The sequence below is a fragment of the Chiloscyllium plagiosum genome, unplaced genomic scaffold (assembly GCF_037043375.1).
Source record: "Chiloscyllium plagiosum isolate Xiang-an unplaced genomic scaffold, Cpla_swu_hap1 HiC_scaffold_47, whole genome shotgun sequence".
Taxonomy (NCBI): domain Eukaryota; kingdom Metazoa; phylum Chordata; class Chondrichthyes; order Orectolobiformes; family Hemiscylliidae; genus Chiloscyllium; species Chiloscyllium plagiosum.
In genome coordinates this window covers 11,728,560-11,744,222 of record NW_028270185.1, presented here as the reverse complement: position 1 = coordinate 11,744,222, position 15,663 = coordinate 11,728,560, and the positions used below count along the sequence as shown (strand labels likewise).

The 15,663-nt window shown below is 49.3% G+C and overlaps 1 protein-coding gene across 1 annotated transcript in view; it reads left to right on the top strand.

The window, feature by feature from the left end:
• The first annotated feature begins 5,838 nt into the window (after positions 1 to 5,838).
• Positions 5,839 to 15,663, top strand: part of LOC122542943 (potassium channel, subfamily K, member 13-like) — a 17,210-nt gene continuing 7,385 nt past the window's right edge. Inside the window, exon 1 of the mRNA XM_043681086.2 lies at positions 5,839 to 6,175. Coding sequence (XP_043537021.2) covers positions 5,839 to 6,175 — 337 coding nt within the window. The remainder of the gene's footprint in view (positions 6,176 to 15,663) is intronic.

The following is a 15,663-nucleotide window of genomic DNA, read 5'->3' as shown; positions in this document are numbered from 1 at the left end:
TTTTCACCTTTCTTAATAGTGGCACCACATTAGCCACAATTTCCTGATGAAGGGCTTTTGCCCAAAACGTCGATTCTCCTGCTCCTCGGATGCTGCCTGACTGGCTGTGCTTTTCCAGCACCACACTCTCAACTCTGATCTCCAGCATCGGCAGTCCCCACTTTCGCCACATTAGCCAACCTCCAGTCTTCTTGCACTTTATTCATGACTATCGATGATACAAATAATTCATCAAGGGACCGAGCAATCTTTTCCCTAGCTTCCCACTAAGTTCTGGGAAACACCTGAAGAGGAATTTCATCTCTCAGATGAAGGATCTGTGGAATTCTTTACAGCAGAGGGCTGTTGAGGCTGTGTCGTTAAGTATATTCAAGACTGAGATGGACAGATTTTTAATCAGTGAGGAACCGAGGGGTTACGTGGAAAAGGTAACAAAGTGGAGTTCAAGACCATTATTTCCAAACTACGATGTCATCGAATGGTGAAGCAGTTTCATAGGATCATAGCACAGAAACAGACCCTTCGGTCCAACCCGTCCATGCTGACCAGATATCCCAACCCAATCTAGTCCCATTTGCCAGCACCTGGCCCATATCCCTCCAAACCCTTCCTATTCATATACGCATCCAGATGCCTTTTAAATGTTGTAATTGTACCAGCCTCCACCACTTCCTCTGGCAGCTCATTCCATACACGTACCACCCTCTGCGTGAAAAAGTTGCCCCTTAGGTCTCTATTATATCCTTTCTCCTCTCACCCTAAACCTATACCCTCTAGTTCTGCACTCCCCTACCCTTGGGAAAAGACCTTGACTATTCACCCTGTTCATGCCCCTCATGATTTTATAAACCTCCATAAGATCACCCCTCAACCTCCGAGGTTCCAGGGAAAACAGCCCCAGCCTATTCAACCTCTCCCAATAGCTCAAACCCTCCAACCCTGTAAATCTTTTCTGAACCCTTAACTTTAACTTTTAAGTTTAGCAACATCTTGTTATAGCAGGGAGACCAGGAATTGAAAGCAATATTCCAAAACGGCCCTAACCAATGCCCTGCCCAGCCGTGACATGACCTCCCACAATAACCCTATTACACACTCCTGTTAAAGGGACAGTGACCCTATTACACATTCCTGTTAAAAGGACTGTATCCCTATCACTGACTACTGTTAAAGGGACTGTGTCCTTATTACCGGCTCAATGTGCAGTTTGGTCTATTTCTGTTCCCATGTCTGACTGGTTGAAAAACCCTTCCTCAATGACTTTATGGAGAGAAAGAGCGAGAGAGAGAGAGAGAGAGAGAGAGAGAGACAGAGAAAGAGTAGCTGTTTATTTGTCATTTCTATCATATACAACTGATCGAGTAAAAACGAGACAGTGTTCCTCCAGGACCGAGGGTGCTACATGGACAGCACAAACTACGCAATCGTAAACGGCATAAGTGCATAAGAAATGCAAAACATGCAAGCTGCAGTGTAACAAAAGAATGATAATTAATAGACATTGTTCTAGCAGCTATTCAAAGTCGTGCAAAGACTTTCAAGTGGAGAAGAGTCTGATCATATAGTGTTAAGGAGCCTGATGGCTTGGGGGAAGAAACTGTCTGGCCGTGAGAGACCGAGTGCCCCGGTATCTTCTGCCAGATGGCAGGAGGGAGAAGAGTTTGGGTGAGGGACGTGTGGGGTCTTCCACAATGCTGTTAACCTTTCGGCTGCAGCGTGTGGTGTACATCAACTAGGCAAAAGTGAGTACTGCAGATGCTGGAAACCAGAGTCGAGAGTGGAGTGGTGCTGGGAAAAGCACAGCAGGTCAGTGGTGTAAATGGAGGGAAGAGAGACCCTCGATGATCTTCGAGGTGTCCACACTATCCATTAGAGGGTCTTACAATCCGAAAGAGCGCAATTCCCAAACCAGGCAGTGATGCAGCAGCTCGTCATTTCCCGCAGTTCCCAAACATTGAAAGATTCTTCCAAAAGTGTGCTGCCCAGAAGATATTGCAATACGTTCTTACAATTCCAAATACTAAATGATATGTTTCCAACCCATCTATTAAACAAGTCAGACAGAAACATAATAACTGCGTTGTGGCAATCACAAGTACAGATTAGGACATAAATTCATCAATTGTGGAATGTTCTGTGTTGTATTACTGAACACGCACTTCTGAAATGAGATGGAGAAGCTGCTAAAGGACTGGACAGTGTGTAATCATTACTTGTCAATCTGAGACAGTGATGTTGAAGGTGATGGAAATGATTGCTGACTCAGGGAACAGGTTTGTGGAGCTCACAGCACCTTATTACTGATAGAGAGGTTGGGGTTCATGGCTTGCCCACAAACAGAGAGCAACAGAGACACAAGCTGTTCTCTGAATAGCAAGCCTGGTTTTCCCTTGGTTACAGCGCAGACTGAGGCCACTTGACCCGTCTGAATTGTTCTGGCTCTGAGCAATTCTGCTGGTTCCCTGCTCCCTTGCCTTTCACCACAGCCTTGCAAATTATTCCTCTTCAAGCATATACTCACAATGCCCTCTCCCCACCCGGCCAAAACCCCATTAAAGGGGAGGTCTTGCTATCACAAGACTCCTGTCAAAGGGGAAATGACAATCCCACAAAACCTTGTTGAAGGGACAATGTCACAGTCTCAGCTTCCCCCCGCCTGTGAAAGGGTCATTGTCAGTATCATCGATTCTGTTAAAGGGACAGTGTCCCTATTACACACTCATGTGAAAGGGACAGTGTTCCATCACTGACTCCTGTTAAAGGGATTGTGTCCCTGTTACACACGATTGTTAAAGGGGCAGTGTTCCATCACTGACTCCTGTTAAAGGGATTGTGTCCCTGCTATACACGATTGTTAACGGGACAGTGTCCCTGTTACATAGTCTTGTTAAAGGGACAGTGTCCCTATTACACACTCTTGTTAAAGGGACAGTGTCCCTGTTACACAGTCTTGTTAAAGGGACAGTGCCCCTATTACACACTCTTGTTAAAGGGACAGTGCCCCATTACACAGTCTTGTTAAAGGGGCAGTGCCCCTATTACACACTCTTGTTAAAGGGACTGAGTCACTATTACACACTCTTGTTAAAGGGACAGTGTCTCTGTTACACTGTCTTATTAAAGGGACAGGGTCCCTGTTACACACACTCGTTAAAGGGACAGTGTCCCTGTTACAAGCTCTTCTTAAAGGGCCAGTGTCCCTATTACACACTCTCGTTAAAGGGACAGTGTCCCTGTTACACACTTTTGTTAAAGGGACTGAGTCACTATTATACACTCTTGTTAAAGGGACAGTGTTCCATCACTGACTCCTTTTAAAGGGACCGTGTCCCTATCACTGACTCCTCTTTAAAGTCTGGTGCCTCTTCCACAGGTCCCTATTTGAGGATATTGACAGGATGGAAGAGATTCTTAAAGATGGGTTGCCGCACCTCAGTCAGCATCGACAGGATTCTGGATTCTCAGCGCGCCCTTTCAGAGAAGCATCTGCCAGGTGACCAGTTGGAGTTATTAAGAGGAGCACTGAAAGGCTTTAGCACAGAGGGAGAACCTGAACGGAAGAAAAGGAAGTGGAGAAGGTGAACACTGGTGGGAGGCAGTGTCCTTAGCTAACGGTCAAGGCCTGGCCGCAGAAGGGAGTGAAGAAAAATGAGAGAGGAATCTGGTCCAGAGAAATGGAGAGTTCAGAAGGAGATAATTGGGCAGGAGAAAGGTGACAGAACACAGGCTGATCACAGAGGAACTGGAAGAGCAGAAATTTGGAGATGTTGTTGGAACACGGAGATTTATGAATTAATCAGTGAAGGGAAAGTAGCCTAGTTAGCAGCTTCATCCGTAGCTCATGCAAGTATGGGCTGGGGGTTAGCTTGATCACCCCATGGAATCAAAATAGTTTCAATCCGAAACAAAGCATATACTTGCATTTGAATGACGCCCTTGACTGTAGAGCATAAGGCTTCCACATGCATTTGTAAACAGGATTCTGGAGAAGTAATAGATGGGAGTGACTCTGAATATACAGCGATATATCTTCAAGTCAGGACGGTGTGGGGCTCAGAGAGGAACCTCCTGGGGGTGGTGTTCCCATGTATCTGCTGCCCTTGTCCTTCTAGATGGTCAAATGGAAGATGTTGCTGGAGGAGCTTTGGAGAATTGCCGCTGTGCATCTTGTAGATGGTGCACACTGCTGCGATTGGGCATTAGCGGTGAAGGGATTATTTTTTCACATAATGTTTGTTCAAGCATCGCTGGCTTGGCCCAACATTTATTGCCTGTCCCTAATTGCCCCTTGAGAAGGTGGTGGTGAGCTGGCCTCATAAAATTGTGTCGGGTGAGGGGGAAGGGATGGGAGATTGATATAAAATGCCAAATGTCCCTTCCAGAGTTCTCCCCAAGTCAGTTCCGACGTTTGAGTCTATTTCACGGGGAATTCAAACAGGCTCAGCCATTGTCTGTGGGTCGGGAGCCCCTGAAACATGTGTCCAGTCAGAGAGAAGGCTAGCCCCATTCATATTCCCCTATACTTCCAGGGAAACTTCATGGCAATCAGATCTGACCGTGTATTGGTTCAGTTATTGAACAAACAAATCCAGGCTTACGTGGACCCAAGACACCCTAATTCAAATGTCAATTCTAAATTATTTCCAATCAACCTGTTCAGAGATGTTACTACACATCTCTGAAACAGTTAGGTGCTGAGACCTTGGAGTGCAGGTTCATAGCTCCTTGAAAGTGGAGTCGCAGGTAGACAGGGTGGTGAAGAAGGCGTTTGGTATCCTTTCCTTTATTGGACAGAACATTGTGCATAGAAATTGGGAGATCATGTTGTGGCTGTACAGGACGTTGGTGAGGCCACTTTTGGAATACTGCATACAATTCTAGTCTCCCTTCAATAGGAAAGGTGTAAAACTTGAAAAGGTGCAGAAGGGATTTACAAGGATGTTGCCAGGGTTGGAGGGTTTGAGCTACAGGGAGAGGCTGAACAGGCTGGAGCTGTTTTCCCCTGGAGCGTCGGAGGCTGAGGGGTGACCTTATAGAGGTTTATAAAATCATGAGGGGCATGGATAGGGTAAATAGCCAGGGTCTTTTCCCTGGGGTGGGGGAGTCCAGAACTAGAGGGCATAGGTTTAGGGTGAGAGGGGAAAGATATAAAAGGGACCTGAGGGGCAACCTTTTCACACAGAGGGTGGTGCGTGTATGTAATGAGCTGCCAGAGGAAGTGGTGGAGGCTGGTACAATTACAACATTTAAAAGGCATTTGGATGGGTATATGAATAGGAACAGTTTGGAGGGATATGGGCCAAGTGCTGGCAGGTGGGACTAGATTGGGTTGGGATATCTGGTTGGCATGGACGGGATGGACCGAAGGGTCTGTTTCCATGCTGTACATCTCTATGACTCCAACTGGTCACCGGACCCAAAACATTAACTCTGATTTCTCTCAACAGATGCTGCCAGACCTGTTGAGCTTTTCCAACAATTCCTGGTTTCTGATTTTCTTCCTGACTTCCAGCATCCGCAGCCCTAGTTTCGATGAGTAAGTATGGAGGATCACTCCATGGCCAGCAGCATCCTTGTGAACCTTCCTCTGGCCTGCCTTCAGTATCAGTCTGAGAGGAGAGAAATTGCTGTTTTATTTCCTGGGTCCAACTTTAAGGGCTGGAGGCTGGAGACGGTGTTGTTCCATATTTGGACCTACAAGAGGTCGATGCTGATTGGGAGAAGGGCTGATGAAATCTCTCAAGGGGTGGGTGGGGATACAGCAGGAGCCAATGCTGGGCTGGAGGGAACACACAGACAGCTCTCTTCTCTCAGTCTCCCGGAGAGGAGCCCGGCGCTATGGGAGGGAGCAGGGCTAGTTGTTGCCTTGCGCTGAGGCTGAATGAGGATAACGCTCGCTTCGCCTTGCTCGCCCTGTTCATCCTGCTGTACCTGGTGTCCGGGGCGGCTGTGTTCTCGGCCATTGAGCGGCCCAGGGAACTGCGGGCACAGCGGGCTTGGAACAGAAAGCTGTCTAACTTCACCCGGTGTCACAACATCAGCCTCCTGGAGCTCGGCGCCTTCCTCAGGGAGTATGAGGAAGCCATTGTGACCGGTATCAGAGTGGACTCCCTGAGACCCAGATGGGATTTCACTGGAGCCTTTTACTTTGTGGGGACGGTGGTGTCTACTATAGGTCAGTATTGAACCTCTTAACCATTTTCACGAAGGCGGTGAGAGAGAGCACACAACTGCGTTCCCAGCTCAGCTCCAGCTGAACAGAGACGCTTGTGAACCTTATCAGAAGCATGCTCTAAAGAAATCTGTAATTGTTATAAACTCCTTAACCAAAGTCTGTAATTGTTATAAACTCCTTAACCAATGAGGTAGCGAGACAGTTCTTGTCCCAGATTTTAATTTCTAAGCAATTTTTACAAGACAAAATTCTAAGAAGTCTGTAATTGTTATAAACTCCTTAACCAAAGTCTGTAATTGTTATAAACTCCTTAACCAATGGGGTAGCGAGACAGTTCTTGTCTCAGATTTTAATTTCTAAGCAATTTTTACAAGACAAAATTCTAAGAAGTCTGTAATTGTTATAAACTCCTTAACCAATGAGGTAGCGAGACAGTTCTTGTCCCAGATTTTAATTTCTAAGCAATTTTTACAAGACAAAATTCTAAGAAGTCTGTAATTGTTATAAACTCCTTACCAATGAGGTAGCGAGACAGTTCTTGTCCCAGATTTTAATTCCTAAGCAATTTTATCAGGACTAAATTCTAAAAGGAGTCTGTAATTGTTATGAACTCCTGAACTGATGAAGTAGCGAGACAATTCTTGTGTTGAAATTTCCAAATTTAAGTCCTAAGCTCCCCCCGAGTCTGGAAGGAATCTGTAGTTGATATAAACTCCCTATCTCCCGATTTTGACTGGGGTGGACAAAGTTAAAAATCACGCAACACCAGGTTATAGTCCAACAGGTTTATTTGGAAGCACTAGCTTTCGGAGCGCTGCTCCTTCATCAGGTGGGTTTGACCAACCAGTGTTGGACTGGGGTGGACAAAGTCAAAAGTCACATGACACCAAGTTGTAGTTGGATCAGTTTATTTAGAATCACAAGCTATCATGGGCGGCACGGTGACACAGTGGTTAGCACTGCTGCCTCACAGCGCCTGAGACCCGGGTTCAATTCCCGCCTCAGGCGACTGACTGTGTGGAGTTTGCACGTTCTCCCCGTGTCTGCGTGGGTTTCCTCCGGGTGCTCCGGTTTCCTCCCACAGTCCAAAAGATGTGCAGGGCCAGGTGAATTGGCCATGCTAAATTGCCCGTGGTGTTAGGTAAGGGGTAAATGTAGGGGTATGGGTGGGTTTCGCTTCGGCGGGGCGGTGTGGACTTGTTGGGCCGAAGGGCCTGTTTCCACACTGTAATCTAATCTAATCTAATCTAATCTAATCACAGAGCTGCCACTTTGTCAAGAGCAGACTTCCCCTGATGAAGGGACAATGCTCCGAAAGTTGGTGATTTTAAATAAACCTGATGGACTACAGCCTGGTGTGCTGTGACTTTTGTCCTTAACTGATGAGGTAATGGGACAGTTTCTTGGGTTTAAATTTCCAAATTTTAATTCCTAAGTTATTTTTTTCTTCAGAATGCAAACTTCTAAGGGGCGTAGACAGGGTGGAGAGGGAGAAACGCTCAAGAGTTGATAACTGTGGGTAAGGTATTACTGATTTCAGATAAGGAGTAAGGGGAGGCTTTAGAGTAGATTAGATGAAATTGATTTTCACCCAGACAGTGCAGGATCTCGCTCCCTGATAGCGATAGAAACCATTGAGATATTTAAGAAGTATTGAGGCGATGGGTTTGGGGCCACAGTAGACAAGACGATGGGCCAAGTGCTGGAAAATGGGGTTGGAATAAGTCTGTCCTGAAGAAGGGCCACTGGACCCAAGACATTAACTCAGTTTCTTTCTCCATTGCAGATCTGCTGAGTTTCTCCAGCAAATGACTGTTTTTGTTTCTGATTGCCAGTATCCACGGTTGTCTGCAGTCTGTGCAGGTTTTAGTGTTGGAACAGAGCTGAAAATGTGTTGCTGGAAAAGCTCAGCAGGTCAGGCAGCATCCAAGGAACAGGAGAATCGACGTTTCGGGCATAAGCCCTTCTTCAGGAATGGAATGGGGTGGGGTGGGGGAAGAAGGGCTTATGCCCGGAACGTCGATTCTCCTGTTCCTTGGATGCTGCCTGACCTGCTGCGCTTTTCCAGCAACACATTTTCAGCTGTGATCTCCAGCATCTGCAGCCCTCACTTTCTCTCTTAGTGTTGGAACAGATTTGTTGGACCAAAGAGCCTTATCTGTGCTTTATGATTCTCTCCAAACCATAGGAGAGGGCCATTCGGCCCTTTGAGCCTGCTGCCCCATCCAATAAGACCATGGTTGATCAGGTTATGCTGTCTGCTTCCCAGCCCCATGACATTTTGCCTGTTTGACACGACTCTCCAGCTCCATCTTCAGCATATTTCCCAGACGTGGTTTTAAGGGCCCACCAGGGCCATACTGTCCAGCAAGCTTTGAGGGTAAGGGTGGGCTGATCAACAACGAGAGGCTTCACACCAATGTTTGATCACCTTCCCCCAGCACATTCTCACATGCACATCTGTCCACTTTCCAGTAGGAGGCGTAATGACTGAATAATGCTGCAGGAAAGTGGGGGGAGGGGGGTTTGCTTGTTCCTGCTGAGTCCCGTGCCATTTCCCATCAATCCCTCCCCTCCCCCACCCCACCCCATCCCATCCCATTCCCATAGCCCTGTAAAAATAACTCTGACACTCATTAGGTGTTGAGTTGGAAAGTTTTGGTGCAGAGAGTTGGATGTCCTGTGCCACCTCTCCAAGTCGACTAGCTGAAAGAGTGCACATTGAACCTGGTTGACACTGCACTGGGCAGCACACTCATAAACTGGGCCATGCAGAGGGGTAACACTGGACAGCACACCCATAAACTGGGCCGTGGAGAGTGGGCACTGCTGGGCAATGCACCCATAAACTGGGCCATGGAGTGGGGGCACCGCTGGACAGCACATCCATAAACTGGGCCATGGAGTGGGGGCAGTGCTGGACAGCGCACCCATAAACTGGGCCGTGGAGTGGGGGCACCGCTGAACAGCACATCCATAAACTGGGCCATGGAGTGGGGGCAGTGCTGGACAGCGCACCCATAAACTGGGCCGTGGAGAGGGGGCAGTGCTGGACAGCGCACCCATAAACTGGGCCGTGGAGTGGGGGCACCGCTGAACAGCACATCCATAAACTGGGCCATGGAGTGGGGGCAGTGCTGGACAGCGCACCCATAAACTGGGCCGTGGAGTGGGGGCACCGCTGAACAGCACATCCATAAACTGGGCCATGGAGTGGGGGCAGTGCTGGACAGCGCACCCATAAACTGGGCCGTGGAGAGGGGGCACCGCTGGACAGCACATCCATAAACTGGGCCATGGAGTGGGGGCAGTGCTGGACAGCGCACCCATAAACTGGGCCATGGAGTGGGGGCAGTGCTGGACAGCGCACCCATAAACTGGGCCGTGGAGTGGGGGCACCGCTGAACAGCACATCCATAAACTGGGCCATGGAGTGGGGGCAGTGCTGGACAGCGCACCCATAAACTGGGCCGTGGAGAGGGGGCACCGCTGGACAGCACATCCATAAACTGGGCCGTGGAGTGGGGGCAGTGCTGGACAGCGCACCCATAAACTGGGCCGTGGAGTGGGGGCACCACTGAACAGCACATCCATAAACTGGGCCATGGAGTGGGGGCAGTGCTGGGCAGCACACCCATAAACTGGGCCGGGGAGAGGGGACAGTGCTGGGTAGCGCACCCATAAACTGGCCTGGGGAGAGGGGGCAGTGCTGGGTAGCACACCCATAAACTGGGCCGTGGAGAGGGGGCAGTGCGGGGCAGCACACCCATAAACTGGGCCGTGGAGAGGGGGTAACACTGGGCAACTTTCAGAACCTGTGCAATTGTTGCTAAACTGTGAGCCAAAACACAGTCAGTGAGGAACCCTCAACAAACTCTTTGCAGCATTTATTCTCATTCAGTCCTTGGTCACTGAGGCTGGCTCTGTGGCTTGATGGTTAGCACAACTGCCTCACAGCACCAGGGACCTGGGTTCAATTCCATCTTCTGGTGTCTGTGTGGGTTTGCTCTGGTTTTCTCCCACAGTCCAAAGATGTGCAGGTTAGGGTGGATGGGCCATGCTAAGTTGCCCTTAGTGTCCAAGGACATGCAGGAAAGATGAATTCACCATGGGAAATGTAGCAATCAGGTATTGGGATACTCTTAAGAGGATAGGTGTGGACTTGATGGGCTGAATAGCCTGCTTCCACACTGCAGGGATTCTATCTCCCCATCCCCAGCATGTAGGTTTTCCTGGAACTGCTGCTGTACTCCCAGACTTTCTGTCCATCAGGACCTTGGAAGCTGAAGTAGACCATTCGGCCCGTCAAAGCTGCTGCACCATTCACGGCTGGTTGTGGTCTCAACTCCACTTTCCTGTCTGCACACTCCTCACGATAACCCTTGATTGTTTCTCCCCTGAGCCCATCGCCCTTGGATCTATTCAATGATCCACTGAAGAGAATTCTAACACTAATGATCTTCTCTGTCGCCTTGTTTGAGTCTTTCCCAGCGCAGTGCCACCCAAGTTCGATGCGTACTCTTTCAGCTAATCGACCTGGGGGTGTGGCGCAGGACATCCAACTTTCCGCGCCAACTCGACAGCCAATGAGTATTGGAGTTATTTTTACAGAGCCATGGGAATGGGACGGATAGGATTTGGCATTGGACTTAGCAGGAACAGCATTTTTCAGTATTTCTGCCTCCTACTGGTCAGCATCCACCCTGTCAAATCATACAAGCCCTGCAGTGCAGAAGGAGGCCATTTGGCCCTTCCAGTCCACAACAATCTTCCAAAACGCATCCCTCTCAGACCCACCCAAATCCTTGTAACCCTGCATTATTCCAGATGAAGGGCTTTTGCCCGAAATGTTGATTTTCCTTCTCCTCAGATGCTGCCTGACCTGCTGTGCTTTTCCAGCACTACACTAATCTCCAGCATCTGCAGTACCCACCTCTACCTGCATACTCTGTGGCTATCCCACCCAGCCTGCACATCCCTGGGCACTATGGGTAATTTAGCATGGCCAATCCACCCTGACCTGCACATCCTGAACACTATAGGGTAATTTAGCATGGCCAATCCACCCTAACCTGCACATCCCTGAACACTATGGGGTAATTTAGCATGGCCAATTCACCCTAACCTGCACATCCCTGAACACTATGGGGTAATTTAGCATGGCCAATTCACCCTGACCTGCACATCCTGAACACTACGGGCAATTTAGCATGGCCAATCCACCCTGACCTGCACATCCCTGAACACTATGGTGTAATTTAGCATGGCCAATCCACCCTGACCTGCACATCTTTGGACTGTGGGAGGAAACCGGAGCACCCGGTGGAAACCCACGCAGACACGGGGAGAACGTGCAAGGTTGGACAAGATTGTCCGAGGTTGGAATCGAACCCGGGTCCCTGGTGCTGTGAGGCAGCAGTGCTAGCCACTGAGCCACCGTGCCACCCCTTAAAGCAATCTCAAAGTCCCCTCAGGGCCTCATGTGTTTCTGTAAGATGACATCCTCTAAATTCCAATCGATACAGGTCCAATTCAATCATTCTTTGGAAGACAATTTCTCTCCACTCCAGGAACAAGTTGAGTGAACACTCTCCGAACTGCTCGTCATCGAGGTCATAGAGATGTACAGCATGGAAACAGATCCTTCAGTCCAACCCGTCCATGCCAACCAGATATCCCAACCCAAAATAGTCCCACCTGCCAGCACTTGGCCCATACCCCTCCAAACCCTTCCTATTCATATACCCATCCAGATGCCTTTTAAATGCTGTAATTGTACCAGCCTCCACCATTTCCTCTGGCAGTTCATTCCATACACGTACCACCCTCTGTGTGCAAAGGTTGCCCCGAAGATGCCTTTTATATCTTTCCCCTCTCACCCTAAACCAATGCCCTCTAGTTCTGGACTCCCCCACCCTGGGGAAAAGACTTTGCCTATTCATCCTATCCATGTCCCTCATAATTTTGTAAACCTCTATAAGGTCACCCCTCAACCTCTGACACTCCAGGGAAAACAGCCGCAGCCTATTCAACCTCTCCCTATAGCTCACACCCTCCAACCCTGACAACACCCCTGTAAGTCTTTTTCTAAACCCTTTCAAGTTTCACAACATCTTTCCGATAGGAGGGAGACCAGATCCTTTTCTGGGCAAGGAGACCAGAATTGTACGCAGTACTGCAGGTGTAGGTTCATCATTATTGACCCTCCCCGACATTCCCCTTCCTGACTCACTTAGGATAAGATCATGGAACAGTAGGGCACAAATATTGTCCCTTCGGCCCATCATGTATCTGCTGATGATCCTTCAGCTCTTGCCCCACAAATCCAGCCACATTGGCTGGCACGTGGTGCCACACACCTGGAGGTCGATGGGCGAAAGCTTCACACATTTGGGACAAAATAACTTTCAAGAAAATTCACACGAATGTTTATTTCAGGCCAATGCGTCTATTGTTCAAGATGAACTTGAACGTCTCACTGGGGACTGAAACAGTACCACACAGCAATATCCCAGTGGAGAGCAAAGGCAGGATTAATTCGGGACATTTGAAATCGATGGAGGTGGTGGTGGGGGGGGGGGGGGGGGGGGGGGGGGGCGGTTGTGAGCAGAGGTAATCTAAAAGCAAAAGGCTGTAGACATCTGAAATAGGAGTGGAAATTGCAGGAGAAACATAAACAAAACTGCAAATGCTGGAATCCAATCCAAGGTAGACCATCAGGAGGGAGAGGGACACAGCAAGGCAGGCAGCATCAGGAGGGAGAGGGACACAGCAAGGCAGGCAGCATCAGGAGGGAGAGGGACACAGCAAGGCAGGCAGCATCAGGAAGGAGAGGGACACAGCAAGGCAGGCAGCATCAGGAGGGAGAGGGACACAGCAAGGCAGGCAGCATCATGAGGGAGAGGGACACAGCAAGGCAGGCAGCATCAGGACGGAGAGGGACACAGCAAGGCAGGCAGCATCAGGAGGGAGAGGGACACAGCAAGGCAGGCAGCATCAGGAGGGAGAGGGACACAGCAAGGCAGGCAGCATCAGGAGGGAGAGGGACACAGCAAGGCAGGCAGCATCATGAGGGAGAGGGACACAGCAAGGCAGGCAGCATCATGAGGGAGAGGGACACAGCAAGGCAGGCAGCATCAGGACGGAGAGGGACACAGCAAGGCAGGCAGCATCAGGAGGGAGAGGGACACAGCAAGGCAGGCAGCATCAGGAGGGGAAGTTAACGTTTCGGGTGTAACCCTTCTTCAGGACCAGGGGTGGGAGTAAGGGGAGCCGCAGATAAAGTGGGAGGGAGAGGGTTTTGGGTGGGGAGTGGGTAGCTGAACACTGGTAGACGGTACGGCCTGGTTGGTCAATGGGGGGAATGAATCCGGTTGGTGGCTGGAAGGAAGGGTGGGTGGGAGGAATGGAAGGGAGTTAGGAGATGGGAAGGGAGGTTACTTGAAACTGGGGAACTCAATGTCGAGTTGAGCTGTAGGCTGCCCAGCGGAAGGTGAGGTGTTGTTCCTCCAATTTGTGATCTGGACAGCATCTGTGGAGAGAGAACCAAGGCTTCATGTTTTGACTCAGACAGGACTCTTCCTCAGACTCAAGCAAGTCTGAAAACGTGGAGTATTGTTCACAGCTCTCAGTACTCCAGGCAGCAAGAACCTGCAAAAATTCGAGCAAACATTACTGAGGATGCTGGCAATCTGAAATTAAAACTGGAAAATGCTCACCGAGTCAGGCACTATATGAACCAGGGGATTTTGGAGTTTTTAATCTAATCACCGAATTCCGACAGTGCGGAAAGAGGTCATTTAGTCCATCAAATCCTCCGAATAGAAACCCCACCCAAACACAGCCCCAATGTGGAGTTTTTAATGTAGCTAACCCACCCAGCCTATACATCCCGGGGCACGATGGGGCAATTAGCATGGCCAATCCACCCTAACCTACACATCCCTGAACACTATGGGGCAATTTAGCACGGCCAATCCACCCTAACCTGCACATCCCTGAACACTATGGGGTAATTTAGCATGGCCAATCCACCCTAACCTGCACATCCCTGAACATTATGGGGTAATTTAGCATGGCCAATCCACCCTAACCTGCACATCCCTGGGCACTATGGGGCAATTTAGCACGGCCAATCCACCCTCACCCGCACATCTCTGGGCACTATGAGGCAATTTAGCACGGCCAATCTACCCTAACCTACACACCTCTGGGCACTATGAGGCAATTTAGCATGGCCAATCCACCCTAACCTACACATCTCTGGGCACTATGGGGTAATTTAGCATGGCCAATCCTCCCTAACCTACACATCTCTGGGCACTATGGGGCAATTTAGCATGGCCAATCCACCCTAACCTACACATCTCTGGGCACTATGGGGTAATTTAGCACGGCCAATCCACCCTAACCTACACATCTCTGGGCACAATGGGGCAATTCAGCACAGCCAATCCATCCTAATCTGCAGATTTTTGGACTGTGGGAGGAAACCCACGCAGACACGGGGAGAATGTGCAAACTCCGCACAGACAGTCACCTGAAGGTGGGATTGAACCCGTGTTCCTGGTGCTGGGAGGCAGCAGTGCTAACCACTGAGCCACCCACCAAACCAGGAAGAAGTGGTTCCCATTCAACAAGATCATGGCTAATCTGGCTGCGTTTTGAACTCCACTTTGCTATCTCTTCCCCCCGCTATAACTCGAGGCAACCCGTCTATCAAAAATCGATTGAAATCGTCCTCGAATAAACTCGAAGACGCAACCTCCATTACCTCCTGCGGAAGAGATGACCACAAACTGACAACTCTTTGAGAGATAAGATTGATGTCTTAAAGAGGAGACCTCCTATCCTTAACCTGTATTGCCTTGTTTTAGACTCATCCACAAGAGGAAATATCCACTGGGTATCCACCCCATCCAGTCCTCAAGGTCAACTTCAGTTAAACCCCCCCCCATCCCCTTCCACCTCGCTCCTGTAGTTGGCTCAAACGCAGTGGTGAAACAGAGAAATGTGGAAAATATGGGGCGGAATAGACCAATCTGCCCATTGAGCCTGCTGCACTGTTCAATATCATCATGGCTGATCATTCAGCTCAGTCCCCTTTTCCCGCTTTGTCTCCTCCCCCTTGATCCTTTTAGTCCTAAGAACATTATCTAACTTCTTTTTGAAAACATTCTATATTTTGGTCTCAATCGCTCTCTGTGGCAGAAAGTTCCACAGGCTCCCCCACTCTCTGGGTGAAGACATTTCTCCTCATCTCAGTCCAAAATGGCCTCTCCTGTATCCTTAAACCATCACCCCCTTGATTCCGCATTCGCCAGTCATCGGGAACATCCTCTCTGTGGGTTACCCTGTCTGGTCTTGTTGGGATTTTATAGGATGAGAGAAACAGGTGCCCAATCTAAGTGGTCCAGTTGACCACACAACCATGAGGGGGCGATCCACAACCGTGTGGGCTCTTTTCCTTTCGGGCGGTGAGAAGGATT